The following is a 19,080-nucleotide window of genomic DNA, read 5'->3' as shown; positions in this document are numbered from 1 at the left end:
CTCTGGATCCCCCCCTGCGTCTGAGTGACTGCCACTAGAGGTGTTACTAGGTATAAATATAAACATTTTGTTTTCTCTGAAAAAGCAGCATTTACATTGAAATGCCTACAGGGCCTTTAGACACCAGAACCATCACATTAAGCTGTTGTGGTTCGAGTGATTATAGGGTCCCTTTAATACTATATATCCATTAACACTACTCCTACACTAAGCTGTAACATTCCTAAAACACCAACATTGAGCGCAAATATATATGTCACTCTGCTACAATTTTACACAAAGCAATCCGTTGATTTTTTTTTATATTTTATTTTGTGCAAGTGATCGCGTAATGGTAACATGACACATGAAACACGTTTTATGTTATATCAACTAGGTTTCCCTATTATAGGCAGGGTGCGTTATTGCAGTCTACGTTTATAGAGGGGTCTGGCCTTAGATCTCGTAGTGCCTCTTAGGTCTTATTGCGGTATGGCTGTGAGGAATCAGCTGCACTGAGGCCTTCAGTGAGGTTAACAGTTAGCCTGCAAGCCTTCGTTTGCTGTGACTTTACGCTTGGCATATTATTGCTAGGGTGGAAGGCCTGGGGGATGGCCCGTGCCGGCATAGTATGCCTAGAGAAAGCATTATGAACTTTAGGCCATTGCTCGTTGTGGGGGGAGGGGGGGGGGGGGAAGAGAGTATCTTAATATCGGGCGGAGCCAGTTTAGACCTTAGGGGGGGGGGTTAGGTATAAAATCTGCATTATAGGCAATAGGCAGTCTTGCGGTCCACCAACAGTGTGAAGAAAATCCGTTGATTTTTAAAATAATTTTAACATGTAAAATCTTGCCAGCAATGCAGCACCCTACCTATACATCACAAAGTGAGTGGGTGCATATATCTGCAGTAATACTTGCTATAGCTGTACTGAATAGTTACAAAGTCGCATTCTTATGGTAACTTGGAGAGTCCCTTTAAGTACACAGTAACACATTAGCATTAACTGATCATTGCTGAGAGTTGTAGTAGGAAGGACACAGTTGTTTTTGTTGTACTTGTGAACATCAGCTATTCACTGAGAGCCCGCACATTTGCATTTTATGATAGCAATCAAGATATATTAGTATCGTATATCTTTATGATGCACAGTAATATGTTTTCCCAGTTTCTTTTCTCTTTCACAAATGTACCATGAAAATACCAGGGAAAGCAATTAACTTCTTAAAGGGACCCTATAGGCACCCAAACCGCTTCACCTCATTGAAGTGGTCTGGGCGCTATGCATGAGGACTTCCAGAGTCACCGGAATCCCCATAGGAAAGCATTGAATGATGCTTTTCTATGGGTAAATCGTAATGAGAGCGCGCCCATTCCTGCGCATGCGTATTAGGTCTCCCCTGCCGACGTTAGAGGAGCAGAGGCGGACCTGGACCCGGACCCAGGTAAGTGACAGAATGGGGTTTTCACATCTTCTGCACCACGCGGAGGGGCCTTGATGGAGGGGGAAGCTATAGTGTCAGGAAAACCCCTCCTCTTCACAGATTGCGCTCGGCCGCACTGCCTGCCTGCCTCTACATAGACATGTAAAATCGAATGTAAATATACTTACCTGTTCGGCGCTGTCGAACCTCTCCTCCTCTCAGTTCGTGCATTATCATGTAAGTTAGGGTAACACCGAGTGACCACAGTAAATTACGTTTGCACCCAGACAAGATTGTCAACTATACATAAACAAAATGAATAATGGAGGTATGGTATACAATATACACGTTTTTGCTAGTCCTTAGTGATTAAAAGGTATCTAGAGGTGTAGCCCAAAACATAACAAAGAAACAAACTATAGAGACCTAAACAAGGCACAGAGAGGACACTTTGTCACACTATTAGGGTGCACATCAGAAAATCGAAAACCCCTATTGTGCACATCCTTGAGAACCAATGGCAGTCTGTGCTTTCATAACCATCTGCTCCATTCTTTTACTATCATTTTCTAACATTGTATGACCCACTCTGTACAGAGCTATCGATGTGAAATATACAGGACAGTGGCATAAGGTCTATAGGAACCAACTTGAGATGCCATCTTTCTGGAGTGAATAAACATTCATAAAGCTACTTTATATGACTTGCTACAAGAACTATTCTAATAATTTTAACTGCATGTCCTTAATGACATTATACGTCTGTGGGTCCCGTACTCTTTATTTAGCTTTATTGTGTTAAATAGCTACTTGAGATACTTGATATGCAGATAATACACTCAGCACTCCCTCGCCGCCCGCCAAGGCTTTAGTCTCCCAGCATGTATTATAGAGCCATTAATTTCACTGAGTACAGTAGCACAGGGGAGGCATGAGAATCAGAAGTGTGTTGTTCTCCTCAGAAATCACCTCTAAAATATCAAAGTTGTTCTATTTGATGTTTAATTGATTTCTTAATTTTGGTTTAAAAAAATAAATAAAAAATAAGGGTTGTCTTATAAAGATACTCCTCACTTGGGGCGGGGCCTGACCGCCGGCCAGATCAGACATGTTTTGTCTGCGCTCCGGCCTCTGAGCTGGAAAATCGGTGCTAACTGCGGGCCAAAAGTGGACACCGACCTGAGATCGTGATTATGGCATCACCCAGGCAACTGCGATCCAGGGGATAACCAATAGGACCCCCACCGGCACCAATCCGGAGCACGACACAACATGGACACCGAGCGCAGCAACCCCACTAGCCGAAAAGGAGAACCCTGTGTGACATACTAGAACGGTGCTCATAAATCGCACAGCCAAAGATGACACAGCGGGAGTGCCTTGCGAGCGCTCAACCACCCCTGGAATATGCCTGACCGCAAGCTGGAACCATAGTAACCTACCCTTACCGCAGCGGCAATCTCCTGGAGAGAACTCTGGGCCCACCCTGACAGAACAAGCCTCACCAACAATCAGTGGGCCTGCGCCGGGGACCTATACTGGGAGGGCACCCGAGGACATCATCCTCATACACCAACCTCACAGTGATGCTGCCCGCACCGGAGTGCTACAGCTTGCAGGGCACAGCACCCAGCAACCGGGAAGCTTGTCGACGACGGTCGGCGGACACTGCGCCACAGGGCGGGACAATGGGACTCAGTGGACCTCTTGTGGTACTATACAGGGACTCTTCCACACACCTAGGCATGAGCTGTGTTCCCCCGGACCCTTATTTTTTGCTCTCCCGGAGCTGGTGGTCACCCCAGCCCTTTTACGCTAAGATGCACACCGTATGCTGTACCACTCATAGCCTCATTAGATATTGCTGTAGTTAAAATGATCAATAAGAATGAATGCACCCTATTTACGGTGGTTGTTTTTTGGTTAAGTTTACTACCTATGGACGAAGACAGCACGGTGTGTGATGTTATGCCAGGTGGTACCCTATTTAAGCTAGAGACCTCTAAATCTAACACAAATGTCAGTATGCAACTCAGAATAAGTACCTTATCTGTCATAACTAGTAACTGACACCTGGTGTAACATTTGCTGCAACTACTTTACTTTAAAATATAAAATGTGCTATGCCCTGAAATGCCAAACAGTTACTGTTAAATGACAAGTTGTCACTGGCTGTTGTGGCATTGCTTGCCTCACTGTACTTCTCGTGCACAATAAAATAAAGAATAAAAATTAAAAAAAGATACTCCTCACTTACTGACCGGGTTCCGTTCTTACGACCCGGTCGTAAAACGAATTGGTCGGCAGAGTCGGACTGGCCTACCAGGATACAGGGAAATTTCCCGGTGGGCTGCGGCACCTGGGGCCAGCCGGGCAAACAGCATAAATCATCAAGATAACGTAATTTAAGGCAGCACAAAACCAGGATACACCACTGTGTGTGCCTGCTAGTGAGTGAGCTTCTGTGTGTGTGTGCACCTGTGAGTGTGTGTGCGCCAGCTAGTGAGCAAGCTTGTATGTGTGTCAGTGAGCTTGTCTGTAGGGATCATGAGTGTGTCTGAGCTTGTCTGTAAGGTGCTTATGTGTGCAGTGAGCTTGTCTTTAGTAAGCTTGTGTGTGACCATGAGCTTGTCTGTGGTGACCATGTCTGTGTCAGTGAGCTTGCTGAAAAATATTATTATGTACTTTAAATGTATTTAATGTGTTGATATAGATATTATAAGTTTTATTCGGATTGCTTCAAGAACACTGAAATTGAGAAGCCATACCTTGGCCTATAGAGTATTACAGACTTTCATTGTATAAGGAATGGAGACCACATCTGGTTCACTTTAAGAGTGATGTTGAAGGGCTTGTTTATAGTAACCTTTGACCTAGCCTTGAAAGCCTGAATTCCTTTGAAGACTCACATTTCTACAGGCAATTATTCATTACATCATGTATATAGAAGTTCTTTGTCTCACATATCTTGCCGCCAAATATAACGTATGACTTTAATCATAGATTTCAAATGATGCTAAGTAACTCCCCTTTTTCTAAGATAGCCACTTATTTTAAAGTAAGGCAATCTTATGTATACTCCCCTCTGTAACTGAATTTTAAACCCATAAAACTGATTGTAGTTTAGAATTCGTGGCCAATACCTTTAACATCAAAAATGGATAACAACTGGGAAATTGCTCTCTGTATTGGACAAAGACTGTTAAAGACATTTGTTATTACCAGATGGATTGTTATGTTTGAATAAACATAAGTTAAACTGCAAGATACTTGATTCGATTGTTAATAAAACTGATATGTGACAAACAAAGATTTCACGGAATGCCAATTTCCTACATTTAATGGTGGAGAATGCGGGCACCAACAGCACCAACAGCACCAACAGCAAACTTTTGATTTAAGCCTGAATTATGACTGCTACAAGCTACAAGAAGATTACAAGAAGAAGACAAGAAACTCACTGAAGAAAAGTTGAAATTGTTCCCTGAAGAAAAAGCTTTAGTACCCGGCTTGCAACAGGAGAAACACAATTGACTGATACAGCAGGATGGCATCCCAAAAATCCTTTATTTAAACATTCAGTTTTACTATGCGAAAATAGAGTTGCGCAGGGGGAAAAATCGTTCGAACGTGGAAATATGCTCAGTACTGACGGAAGAATAAAACGATAATAATTGAGAGGACAATCTGTATCCTTTTATCCATACTTTATTTATGAAGAAATAATGTTATGACGAATTGCAGATCGAAGATGGCATTTCGGAGGATTCTCAAGAAATAACTACATATTCCAAAAAGTATTCTTCCATCAGATGATGCGCACACCTGTGGAAATCAAATACTTCAAGGGTATGTGTCTTTAACATGTCTGTAGAAGTTGCTCATATGTATATTGAAACAAATTGTATTAACTGTTTAGTTAATTATGGATTGGCAGCAAAAGACTGCTGTCAAATGTAACAGGATCTGTCTGTAAAAGAGTTAATCCTGAAAACGCTATTGTGTATTGAAATGGTTAGACAGATTAACTGGTATTGAGCAAAGCAATGTGGTTAAAAGGGAAAGAAAAAGTTGCATTACTGGCAAAAGGCTTTCTGGAAACTAAAGATTCTATAAAGGAATGGTGTCAACTTGAAAAGACCAGTAATTGTTATGTTTGTAATACATCGAAAAAAAAAAAAAAGAAATGTGTTGTTAAAAACAATTGGAAAATATATGTGTTGTTGCAAGGTCTAGTAATTTACCTAGCCCCTAGTTAAACTGTAAATCTCCTTAAAAGTGTTAAAAGAAGGAAATCGCCCCCCATGGCTCTCTTTTGAGAGTGCATTGGATGCAACATTAGTTGAAACAAAAACTCAGACTCTCGGCAGTTGTTGAAAGGATTAAGTAATGTCGAGGAAATTAAGATTTTAATATAATGAAAGAAATGCTTAAGAATCAGACTGATCTGTTAAATAGAACCCATAAAACAATGTCTCACATGTCCAATATTAGACGTTGTTACTAATTTTGACAATTTGCAAAAATTGTTAGTCTGGGGAATGTTACAGATATTTTGTGGAAAAATCTGAAAGATTTGGATTAAAGTAGAAGTTGTGTGAAAAGGGCAGAAGAGAAGAAAAGATATAGGAAAATTGGGAAATTGTGCAAGGAAAAGGGTCAGATGGATACTCTCAGATTAGCCAGATTGATTAAAAATGTGTCTAAATATGATGAGCAGAGAGGACCTTTTTACAATATGTGGGTTTTTGAAGGTGAAATGAATAAACAAAAATTTAGTGATGTGGTAGCCACCAGATGTCGTTTGATCTGGCTGCCAGCCTCATTAAGTAAAGGGGTTAAAAATTAACTCATTGATGTGTTGGAGGATAAAGAATGTGAAAAGCCCAGAGTTTAGTTGCAGGGATTGTTTCCAAATATATTGCTAATGGTTGTACAGTGTGAAACTAGTTTGAATAGTTTAGAATTTTCTATTTTTGATTAATTTAAATGGAGAAAATTATGATATACATGTTTGTGCTAATTTAAGGAATAAGGCATGGAATTTGATTACTGACACAAAACAGTTTACTATGTCTAAAGAGTAACATAGGCAGAGTGTTAGTGAATATGTCTCTATAATATCAGGGTAACCAAATGAGCTAGATTAAGAGATTTTGCTGCTATGAAAATTATGAAATCCTTGCAATTGTTAAAAAGGAAAAACACAGGAATAACTACAATGTTGCACAGACACACTTTTGTCTAGGGATACTTCAGCAGGACTGGCCCCTATTAAAATTGTGTCTAGTGAAGAAGGTAGAAGGAGAAATGAGGTTATTAATTGAATATGGTAATTTTAGAGTGAGGTTTAAGGAAAGACCACAAAATTAACAAAATTACCAGGGTACTAAAAACTATTCGGCCACACCCCAAGATAGATATTATAGGGTTTTATTAGAGTAATTCTATGGTATGCTATAATTGCAACCAATAAGGTCATGTTAGGAGATATTGTCCTAAATATGAAGAAAAAAACTTACCCAGTGAAAGGGAAAGAAAATTTAATTTCCCAGACCACAAAAATCTACAGAGAGTGGCAGCTGTAAAAACAGAGCATACATCTTCAACCAACCCCCCTCACATATCAAATTCATGAAGAGTGTATACTGATGTTAAATGCCATTGAAATTCAGCAAGTGAAATCTGCCTAAACTCATCAATAAATAGGGATGTGTAACCCCTAGCTATTATCAGATCTATCTTGCTGATAACGAAGTGAAGATGGGCGACCATATATTTATGGAAGACTAGAGGGAAATATAACAGAGTGTTATTAGAAACAGGAGCAGGAATGACTCTAATAAAACACGCTTGCCTTTAAAAATTTAAGCATATCAACAAATCCCTTCTAAGTTTTTAATTGAACAAATGCACATGAAATTCTATCCACTGATAATGAAGTTGAGATTGAAGGAGGAAAAATCTTTTGGTGATTTATAGTTGCACCTCTCCTCCCACTGTACTATTATGGGAATGGATGTTATCAATGAAAAAAAGTTGTATGTGGATTTATTAAATTTGGTTTAATGGCAAGCTTTAGGTGAGAGCAAAACAGGTTGAGTGGTTAAACCTAATAATTTAAGATAGTTTAGTCATGATATAACTGTAAAACAGAGTGAAGTGTCACCTTCTATACAACAAGATGATGAGGTTATACCATATCTTAAAACTAAATACCCCACAGTGTGCTCTAAGTCTAAACAAGAGTGTGGGATAGTGAATTTGCAAGTTGTAATTGTAGTTCTAGACCCCCTGCAGTTAAACAATATAAGATCCCAAAGAATAAGAAGAAGGTGTGAATCAGGTGATAAAAGCATTGGTATCTCAAGGAGTGTTGAGAGTGGGTAATTCCAAATGTAAGTCACCATTTGGCTAATAATCAAGCCAATGGCACTTATGGTTTAATTGTAGACACGTATGTGGTGAATAAGTAAATCTCATCAGATATCATGGCGCAAATAGATGCTAATGTTAAGTACTTTCTGTATTGGATATAGTCAATGTGTTCTTTTCTATACCATTCAATCCAGATAGCTAGTATTGCTATGCTTTTACCTTTAAAAATCATCAATATCTGTTCCAGGTGTTGCTACAGGGCTTCCACTCCTCGCCAGCTTACTTTCATAAAGCAATGGCTCAAGTATTGGAACCCCTGGGGTATGGGAATAAGATTTTGCAATATGTTGATGATCTGTTAGTTCAAACAGTAACAAGGGAAGAGCATGAGCAGATACTGTGTGATATTTGTCAAAACACTGGCAGATAATGGGTTAAAACTGAACACATTCAAAGTGCAGATCTTGAAGGAAAGATTTACTTTCCTAGGAGTTAATATAGATCCAGAATGTAAACCGCCATGTACAGCAAGGGTTAAAGCATTGCAGCAATTGCCAAGGCCAATGACAGTGTATTATCTACAGAAATGTTTAGGCTTGATAAATATTAGCAGAGAATTTATATATGATATGGCAGGGATAGCAAAACCCTTATGCAATATGCTAAAATATAAAAGATAAGGTCATCTGGACAGGGGAATTTGAAAAGAGTTAAATCTGTTAAAAGATGCTCTCACACAAGCGCCTGTGCTAGCTGCTCCCATTGAAACAGTACCATATATTGTTCAATGTTACGCAGGTGTCTCTTCATTAATAGCAGTTTAATGCAAAGGTAGCATGAATCTTTACGAATACTGGGATATTTTTCTAATATTATGTATCCAGTGGAAAGAGGAATGTTTTCCTGTGTAAAACAGCTCATGGCTGTATGATGGGCTTTAGAAGCAACACAACACATGGCAGGATTTGGACAGATAAATTTACAAACCCCCCAAATATCTAAAACTGTTACAAAATTGTTCTGAGTTAGGAGTATATAGCCAGTTACAAAATAAACCACCCAGGGTAGAAACCAGTAAAAGCTAATGGAAATATAATCCAGATCTCCTTTTGAGAAACAAATAATACAAGGGATTTCTAGTTTGTATGTGGAGGAACAAGATTTTATGTTGATGGATCACATCACACAGGTTATGCCATATATGACGATTAAACAAAAGAATTGCAAAGATAGACTGCCAGGCCATATGGCTGCTCAGAAAGCAGAGTTAGAGTCTGTAAAGGAAGTTCTAGAAATATATGACCCAGTCAATATAATCAGTGACAGCAGTCATGTAGTTAAAGCTTTAACACTTCACCTCCCAATATGGAGAAAAGAGGAATGGTAGATTCTCAGGATAAAGCTTTAAAACATGCAGGTATTCTGGCAGAACTGTTTAATTATGAAAAAGAAAATAAAGGTTTAACTTGTTGTTGTGAAACAGACTTGTAAATCAGGAATCAAAGGAAACTTTGTTTGAGGAGTTGTAATACTTGAAAAATGTAATGAGTGCAACTGTTAGTAAAAGACAAATAACAAATACCCTATAAGATCAGATAGAGAATGAAAGGATGTAGCTTTCAGTATAGAAACAATGGATCTAGATACTGAAACTGGCGTGTACAGGGTTAAACACAATGAAACACAAACATTTGTACCTAGTGGCTTATTACAAGGGCTGATTGTATTCAATCATCGTACACAGGGCATTTGGGTACAGGACAACTGTTTAAGGTCCTGCAAAATAAATTGTATCATCCTAATTTAAAACAAAAAGTGTAGAAATATTTTGCAGAAGTGTCTCATATGTGTTCAATTAATCCAAGACCTAAATACTAGAAACCAAATTTGCAGAGAGTTCCTTTGGCAAAAATACCATGGTACTCTATATAAATTAATTTCTAAATTAAAATAAATAAAATAAAATAGAAATAAAAATGCTTTAAGATAAGAGTAATTGGTTAACATATTTACCAGGAGTATTAATGTATATTCCTGCAAATCCAAACTCAAGTGTCACCTCATGAGTTAGTGACATGTAGAACTATGTAATCACTTTCCCTAATAAACCTTTTGTTCCAAGTACATTCAAAGTTACAGCAGAACATGCTGAATAGTTGAAAGTATTACAGGAACATCTATTGTTAGATTTGAAGTTTGCTACTTCAAATGTCGTCCCTTATGGTAAACTATGTGTTAAAGTTGTACAGCGCTACGGAATCTGATGGCGCTATATAAATAAATTAAATAAATATAAAGAAGTAACACAGGGAAATTATGCAGATATGTTTATGCCAGGTTACAAGGCAATGGTAAAATCCTTTAAAACACCAGGTCTATGAAAAGCAAGTTGGGAAGGTCCTTATGGTCCTTATGTTGGTCTAAGAATAAAAATTAGGACAAACTGTGTTACAGGGTTAAAAAGCAAACATTGGTACAAAATGTAATAAATCAATTCTTGTGCATAGTGATCAATGTAAAATAAATGTACTAAGGTATAAGAAATGTACTAAGGTATAAGAAATTTACTAATGTATAAGACATTTACTAATGTATAAGAATAGTAAACTGCCATCTGTTTTTCATTACAGAACTAATACTGTTTTACATGGACAAAAACCTGTATGATTTTAAATAAAAGGACAAATTGTTTGGACTTTCAAAGGACATTATGGACTTTCAAAGAGACTGTGCTTGTGGATTCGATTGGAGAGGACAATATTTCATGGACTAAATCAAACCGATTGTGTTTTCTGGTTAATGTAAACTGTATACAATTGCACAGCATAATAACTATGATACCGTTATTATTAATGTTAGGTAAAATCAATGCCCAAGGTAAATTAATGAATTAGTGAAAAATGTAAAGGTAATTGTAACAAGAATTTTGTTCTTAGGAGTTCAGAAATGAAAGGGTTAAAATGTCTTGCTTCTCCCTTTGGAGTGTAAAAAGCAATACAGACAACTGGAAATGGCTGTGTTAAAAGGCCTTTCCTTGTAAACTGATACTTAGATCAATATCAGAAAACAAAATTAAAATCCCATAAATAATTGGTATAAGTTATTATGATGCATTATATTTACATAAAAGCATCAAAGAGGGGCTTGAAAAATATTATTATGTACTTTAAATGTATTTAATGTGTTGATATAGATATTATAAGTTTTATTCGGATTGCTTCAAGAACACTGAAATTGAGAAGCCATACCTTGGCCTATAGAGTATTACAGACTTTCATTGTATAAGGAATGGAGACCACATCTGGTTCACTTTAAGAGTGATGTTGAAGGGCTTGTTTATAGTAACCTTTGACCTAGCCTTGAAAGCCTGAATTCCTTTGAAGACTCACATTTCTACAGGCAATTATTCATTACATCATGTATATAGAAGTTCTTTGTCTCACATATCTTGCCGCCAAATATAACGTATGACTTTAATCATAGATTTCAAATGATGCTAAGTAACTCCCCTTTTTCTAAGATAGCCACTTATTTTAAAGTAAGGCAATCTTATGTATACTCCCCTCTGTAACTGAATTTTAAACCCATAAAACTGATTGTAGTTTAGAATTCGTGGCCAATACCTTTAACATCAAAAATGGATAACAACTGGGAAAGTTCTCTCTGTATTGGACAAAGACTGTTAAAGACATTTGTTATTACCAGATGGATTGTTATGTTTGAATAAACATAAGTTAAACTGCAAGATACTTGATTTGATTGTTAATAAAACTGATATGTGACAAACAAAGATTTCACGGAATGCCAATTTCCTACACTTGCCTGTAGTAAACCTGTGGGTTCGTGAGCTTTTCTGTAGGGACCAGGTGTGTGTCAATGAGTTTGTCTGTAGGGAGCATGTGTGTGCGTAAGTTTGTCTGTACCAGTAAGCTTGTCTTTGTGTGTCATATAGATTGTCTGTCAGTGAGTCTATTTGTGTGCATTAGTGAGCTTCTGAATATCAATGAGATTGTCTGTGAGCCTGTGTATCAATGAGCTTGTGTCAGTGAGATTGTCTGTGTCTGCATGTGAGTATGCTTTACTATATAATTTAATCACACTGAAAGGACCAATATTTTAAATTAGAGAAGGAAAAAAAACACAATAATTAATAAGGTTATCCTGATCTTGAAGAAAGTCCCAGCAGGGGACTGAAACGTCGATCTCCTGATCAATCTGGAAATTCAATAAAACTTTCATCTGAACACCGTGAGTGCAGCCCAAACTTTTGTTTATTATGTTTATCTACCAGTGCCTCAGGGACTGGTGCCCGACTAATTTAATAACTGTTGAGCCTAAGTGCAAGGAACTTTCGTGTGTGTGTGTATATATATATATATAATATCATATAACATAGATCATCACTCCAACGTGGGGAATCCCTTGAACCCCCACGCTAGAGAGCTGGTTGCAAATACGAGCCGTCATAAAGTGAGGACCACTTGTACACAGAAAAATAAGGTAAACGGTTTGATTAAGTACACGGGGGTCTGTCAGCAAAATACAATCATGCAGAAAATTGTACGGCAGCAAAATACAAACGTACAGCACAGATTAGGTGCAAACGAGGTATATTTGCACATCGCGCACAGGAGGGGAGAAACACCAATATGCTCTGAACTCCTAGGTAAGAAATGGGTTATATAAAAAAAAATTACAATTTTTTTTAATGATCTATACAATAATATATACGTTTTACATAGATCCTTTCATTTTACTGTTACACCTTGTAGCTGTGTGTTCATCACGGTTTTGTATTATATTTTTTGAATGTCAGAACAAAGCGAATAATTATGCAGAGTTTGCCACCCAAGGAACATCGTCCAGCTACGTTGAAGTCAATTTTTGTTCCTAATTAGAATATCTTTACATCGTTTGTGTTTGAAATAAATACAAAGATATAGAAGGTTTCATTTATATCATTTAATTAAACCCATCAGTCCCATGTTATAGGACGTTATTTTAGTTGCAGTTTTCAGTTTTCGTCTCTTGCTTCAACAGTTTCTTAAGTTTCTTTAAGCCTGTTCAGAAAAGAAAATAAATGTGGTTTTCCCCCCCAAAAAATATTTACAGATTTTTTTTTGTTTTAACTGGTGGACATATACTTGGGTCCTGTGTCTTGATTCCCCTGTAGGCTTCAACATCATTATTGTATAATACATCAAACTGCAGAGGGTTTTTTCCTCCTTAAAATGTTCTAACATCCAATTTTACCTTTCTGCTACAATTATTTTGAAATAGGCAGAGCATGGATCCCTGATGGCTCTGAGATACGAAGTTATTCTGTAAGGATATTCTCAGGAGATCTTATTTTCTCCACACCTCCCAACCTTTCAAACGGACAAAGAGGGACACCTTAATTTTAAGTAGGTGAGTGGGGATGTGGCCATGGGTAGAGCTGCTTTGAGAAATTTGTTGACTTCCTAACATGGGCGTCCGCAGTGGGGGCACTTGCCCCTCCCTGGATTTTTCAGCATGTTCTGCTATTTTTCGTGTGAGGTTGAAAATGCACTGCAATACTGGCGACCTGTAGGTGGTGCTGTGTATGGAGAGAGACAGGGATAGGAAGCTACATCTTATCCCTGCTTCTCTCTGCTGACTGAAATTGCAGGGGAGCAGCACATGCAGCCAGCAGAGACAGCCTACAGATCAGGTAAGTGAGGGATGGGTGGGGGAGGGGAGCAGCCTATAGATCAGGAAAGCGAGGCGTGGGGGGGGGGGCAGCCTATAGATCAGGAAAGTGAGGCATGGGGGGACAGCCTATATCAGGGAAGTGAGGCATGGGGGGGGCAGCCTACAGATCATGGAAGTGAGGGGGGGGGAGAGACAGCCTGTAGATTAGGAAAGTGAGAGATGGAGGAGGAGACAGCCTATAGATCAGCTAAGTGAGGGATGGGGGAGACAGCCTACTGGAAGGGTTAGCAAGGGGCAGAAAGATAAAGCAGCACAAAGGGTCAGCAAGGAGCTGGAAAGGACAGCAAGGAGCAGGAAGGGACAGAAGGAGCACAAAGGTAAAGTAGGAGAAGGAACATAAATGATCAGGAAGGGACATCAAGGAGCAGAAAGGGTGAGCAATGAGCTGGAAGGGGCAGAAGGAGCACAAAGGTACAGTAGGAGAAGGAGCAGAAATTAGCAGGTAGCGTCTGCAAGGAAAAGGAAGGGTCTGCAAAGAGCAGAAAGGGACAGAAGGAGTACAATGGTAAAGTAGGAGAAGGAGCAGAAAGGGGTAGCAAGGAGCAGACAAGGACAGCAAGGAGCAGAAAGGTAAAATAGGAGAAGGAGCAGAAAAGGGTAGCAAGGAGCAGACAGGGACAGCAAGGAGCAGAAAGGTAAAGTAGGAGAAGGAACAGAAAGGGTCTGCAAGGAGCAGAAAGGGATCAGAACGGTAAAGGAGCAGAAGGAGCCAAGGAGGAGTGAAGACAGTGAGAAGAAAAAGAAGACTGTGTCAAATAAAGGAGATTGGAGCAGGAAGGACAAGTAAAGTGAACCCATGACTTTATTCTGGACATCACATCATAAGGCTTTGGTACCTGGGCATGGCAGGGAAACTTTGGACCTTCTCATCTCTCCAAGTTAAAAAATATAATAATAAATAAATAAATAAATATATATATATATATATATATATATATCAGTGTTAATGTGTTCACTCTGATTTACTGAGTGTCAGGAACAACAGAGTGCCGCTGGGTAGGGGTGTCGCTGATTGGCTAGTGCGGTCAGCTGGCACTCTAAGCCAATCCGTAGCTCTCCGTTCATAAAAAAGTAAAACATTTTTATGAACCGGGAACTAGCGATTGGCTTAGATCGTCAACTGACCACTCTAGCCAATCAGCGGCACCCATGCCTGACGTCAATCTGCACTTCCTGACACTCCGTTTCAGAATCCAAATACCACTGTGCGACCTGGAGATCTGGAGCTGGAGGAAGCTTTTGGGGTTAAACCATTTGAGAGAGGTTAAACCCCTTAAAGGAAAGAGCACCCAGGGCCTTCCTGGCATCATAGCATTTTCATTTATGTATTCCTGACACCATAATTGTGAAAACGCTATTCTCCCTGGCTTTATGTGATAATGACTATGCCCCTTCCGTTTTAGGACACTTTCAAAAAGGGACCAAGCATGGATTACATTACAATCCCCCCACCAGAAAAATTCGCCCATGCTTCCTAATAACAATTTATGGAACTAAAATCTACTTTAGAGCAAGAACAATGTATCTTATTTGCACAGATGGATTTCTAAACACATTTATTGTAGTTTAACCCCTTAAGGACCAAACTTCAGGAATAAAAGGGAATCATGACATGTCACACATGTCATGTGTCCTTAAGGGGTTAAAGACACATTACTGGGAGTGTTATTGCTGTGGAGAGCTGTGATACACACCAACAATATAGAGCTCCTAGAAAATAGGGACATAGGGTTTCAAAAGATGGACAGGGTGTTTTAGGCCAAAGATAGTGAAACAGTGCTCACTGTGTGGTCTGCACTTGGTAGGACAGCCTGCTTGATTGGCAGGGAGCCAGGCATGCATTCAAACTGGCTGATCTGGCTTGCTAGCTTATCAGGCGAGATGGCCCCTTGTGACTTGATGGCAATATTTCTTTTGAGGACAGCATGATGGCTAATTTGCATATTGTTCTTAATTTAAAGTATAACAGAATGTTAAACTTTCATAAAAACAGCTCTAACTGCTACATAAAAGGGGACCTGTCATGCCACTTCTCATTTACTTGAAATTAAATCCTATTCAGAATGGAGTGACGTCTGACCTGGCTACGTTCAGTGGGCTGATACACTGGCAATGAAGCCAGTGTCATGAGGGGGCAGTGCTAAGTGTGGGGAAGCCAGTGAAGAGGATTCATTCCCATGAAGACTGGCTAAAGGCGGCACTGAAACGGTTAGGGAGAAGGCAAGTGTCTTAAAAAAAAAATTAAAATAAATAAATAAATAAAAAACAACCTGTGAAGCTACATTGAAGGACAAAAAAGTGCATAGGATAAAGTTTAAAATTAGGCAACAGGTTCACTTTAAATCAGAAGAACTTGCTTAACTGAAGTATGGAAAGGGCTTCCACTAGGCTATAAGTGGATCATGTGGTAAGAATTTCAATTAAACTACTATAATACCTGCTTGCAAAAGGTCGCTTGGAAGAGAAAATGTCAGGCGAAACCAGCCAGGCTCATAACATTCAAAGGCCTTACCGGGAGCGATGTACAGCTTTTCTCCAAGAAACCTCCACCATAACTCCATCTCTGCTTCTAATGTCTGGGCTGTCAAAAACTACATAAATAAAAACAGAGCATTAAAAGAAAAAAAAAAACACATAAAAAAAACCAACAAAAAAAACTTATTTTTAAATGATTTTATTGCGTGAGCATTATATTGCTAAGGGCTGTTACAGAGTAGAAATTCTCTTCAAATGTATTTTGAGTTTGCAGATAAACTCAATAATAGATTTCTTGTTAACATTTTTGTTAGTTTATTATTCTTCACGTTATTAAAATATTTTGATATGTGGACATTTCCATATAAGTGCAGCAATCTGCCAATGGCCTGACTGAATAGACTGTGTATAAATACTAGAAAAGTTTGAGGGATACATCAACGTTCAGCAGCACTAGAATGTGTAGCAATAGAGATTCATAATAAAACTATTATTGTTTTCTTTACTCTTATCACACATTTTGTGGACTACGCACTTTTCTGAAGTCTGCCCAAACATAGAGTCCTGCTGAGCTTTTGAGAACTGGAATCCCCAGATCCTGCAGACCATGGACCATGATCAACTGGGATTCCTTGAGACGTTGCCTATTACCTGGAATGAATGTGTTTTCCAACCACTCTGAAGACAAGAACAGAGGTTTACAAGTCTAATTTCAAAGCAAAATTATCAATATATAAAAGATCCAATATTTCATTTATCTATTAAAATAAAATTGAGTAATTTTTAGAATATCTCCCGACCAGCCCCATTTTGGACCTTTGTCCTCAGGTCACAGGATTATTCATCCACTCTTCAACGGTTAGATCTCAGCTCAAGTAGGTCCCTCTTTATCTTTTCTATTGGGTGTGTATATTGTACGGTTTATTTATTACCCAGTTGTACAACCATGTGGAATTTGTTGGCGTTTTATAAAGGAGAGTAATAATAATAATAATGCATAAACACTTGTGACATAACGGGTTTCATGACGGGCAGCTAGCGTGTTAGCGCTGTGCTTTACACGTTCTGTAAGCACGGAATGCCCTATGGCATCATTAAGTCATAACAGACACATTCCTACAGGGCACATTACATCACAGATACATACTCTGTGGCAACCTTGCTCCTTCTAGACCCAAATTCATGTGGACTAATGTTGGTAAGTAGAACCTTCGTTTGTGATTTTTTTTTTTGCAACATTGTTAATACTTTATTCCCCCCCCCCCCCCAAACTTCTCTGAAGCGATTCTTTCCATTAGACATTGCTAATATTAACTGCATATTACAAATATTTACTAACCACTGACACTAAACATTAAGAAAAAGCTACATGGTAGGTCTCACAAACCTCTGTCTCCCAGTAGCCTGGAGATAACATACTGCGTAGGTCCAGGGCATTGGTGAAACAGAGCAAGGTGGCTCATAGATTTAAGCACATGTTGGTTTTTGGTATAAAATATTCCAATCCTCATGCCACTCATTGCAAAATCCTTAGTTAAAGTACAAAAGAAAAGCAGACAGTTACAGGCAGGGTTAATTTATTAAAGTGTGAATTGTCAGGAATTCAAACTGAATTTTACATTTCAAAACAGCCAAACTGGGAACACACAGTTGTAATCAGAATTATTCAACCCACAATGAAAATCAGGTTTATTGTCCACATTTTGAGTTCCAGCTGTTTGCGATGAACAAATCAAACTAAAGCAATTGAAATAGCTCAGCACAAAGAATGCTTCAAGTGGTTTCCCCAAGTTCAACTGAAAATGCAACTTATAATGACTTCCAGTCTCACAATTATGCAACCTCCTGAAAGATATCCCTCACAAAAGCACACAAACATGCAATCCCTCACAAACATGCAAACCAGGTTTTGTCTAAAGCACACCTGATGCAACTAATCAAGGGCTTTATTAGTCGCACCAAGTTTGCATGAAACATAGACTGTGACGGCACATAAGAACCATTCGGCCCATCTAGTCTGCCCAATTTTCTACATACTTTCATTAGTCCCTTGCCTTATCTTGAGCTGGAACACTTGAGATATCTGAACTGGCTAGGGGGTTTGTTAAGTGTCATATTTGACTGCTTGTTAGAAATATGGTTAAGTCAAAAGAATGGTCCACAAAGTTAAGAGATCGTTCTTTATAACCAAGTAACAGAATACAAAAAGACAGCGAAGGCACTGAATGTTCCTAGAAACACTGTTGGAAGCATAGTTTGTAGTAGCTACACTACCTGGATGGGGCAGAAAAAGGAAGCTATCAATGGCTGCAACCAGATTTCTGAGAAGGCAGGTTGTGAAAAACCCTTGAGCGACTGCAAAAGACCTACAGTAAGACTTGGTTGCAACAGGCACGGAGGTGTCAGTGAGCACAGCAAGGTGCGCACTAAACGCAGAAGGTGTCCATGGCAGAACTCCAAGATGCACACCACTACTGACCCAAAAGGACAAGAAAAGTCAGCTCCAATATGCCTAAAATAATGTAAATAAGCCACAGAGGTTTGGGGATGCTGTTCTGTGGAGCGATGAAACACATACTTCTCGGTCCAATGGATCAGCAGTATGTCTGGAGGAAGAACAATGAAGCATACACTAAAAATAACACTGCCTACAGTTAAGCATGACAGTGGCTTAGTGATGCTCTGGGGCTGCTTTATATCCTCTGGCATTGGAAACCTGCAGCGTGTGGAAGGCAAGATAAACTCATTAAGTATCAGGAAATCCTATGAGAAAATATCATGCCATCAGTGAGGAAGCTGAAGCTTGGGCGTTATTGGACCCTCCAACAAAACAATGATCCCAAGCATACCTTAAAATTTTATCAAAGTTTGGTTGCAGAGGAAGTCCTGGAAAATTCTACAGTGGCCATCACAGTCACTTTACTTTAAACCCATATAAAATATCTAGTGGGATTTGAAGAAGGCGGCTGTAGCACACAAACCCAAGAATATTACTGAACTGGAGGCCATTGCTCAGATTCCTCAGGAACGCCAGAAGCGGGTGTCTGGCTATGTATCTCATTTGGTGCAGGTCATAACAGCAAAAGGGTGG

The 19,080-nt window shown here is 39.0% G+C and overlaps 1 protein-coding gene across 1 annotated transcript in view; it reads right to left on the bottom strand.

Annotated features, from left to right (window-relative positions):
* Positions 1–12,728: 12,728 nt before the first annotated feature.
* The window catches only part of LOC134608115 (1-aminocyclopropane-1-carboxylate synthase-like protein 1), a 56,616-nt gene continuing 50,264 nt past the window's right edge, over positions 12,729–19,080 (bottom strand). Inside the window, exons 11-14 of the mRNA XM_063450757.1 lie at positions 17,377–17,518; positions 16,525–16,667; positions 15,952–16,105; positions 12,729–12,841 (exon numbers count right to left, since the gene is read on the bottom strand). Coding sequence (XP_063306827.1) covers positions 12,783–12,841; positions 15,952–16,105; positions 16,525–16,667; positions 17,377–17,518 — 498 coding nt within the window. The 3' untranslated portion in view covers positions 12,729–12,782. The remainder of the gene's footprint in view (positions 12,842–15,951; positions 16,106–16,524; positions 16,668–17,376; positions 17,519–19,080) is intronic.

Source organism: Pelobates fuscus, chromosome 4 (assembly GCF_036172605.1).
Source record: "Pelobates fuscus isolate aPelFus1 chromosome 4, aPelFus1.pri, whole genome shotgun sequence".
In the NCBI taxonomy this organism is placed as follows: Eukaryota; Metazoa; Chordata; class Amphibia; order Anura; family Pelobatidae; genus Pelobates; species Pelobates fuscus.
The sequence above is the reverse complement of the archived record's forward strand: the minus strand, read 5'-3'. Positions and strand labels throughout refer to the sequence as shown.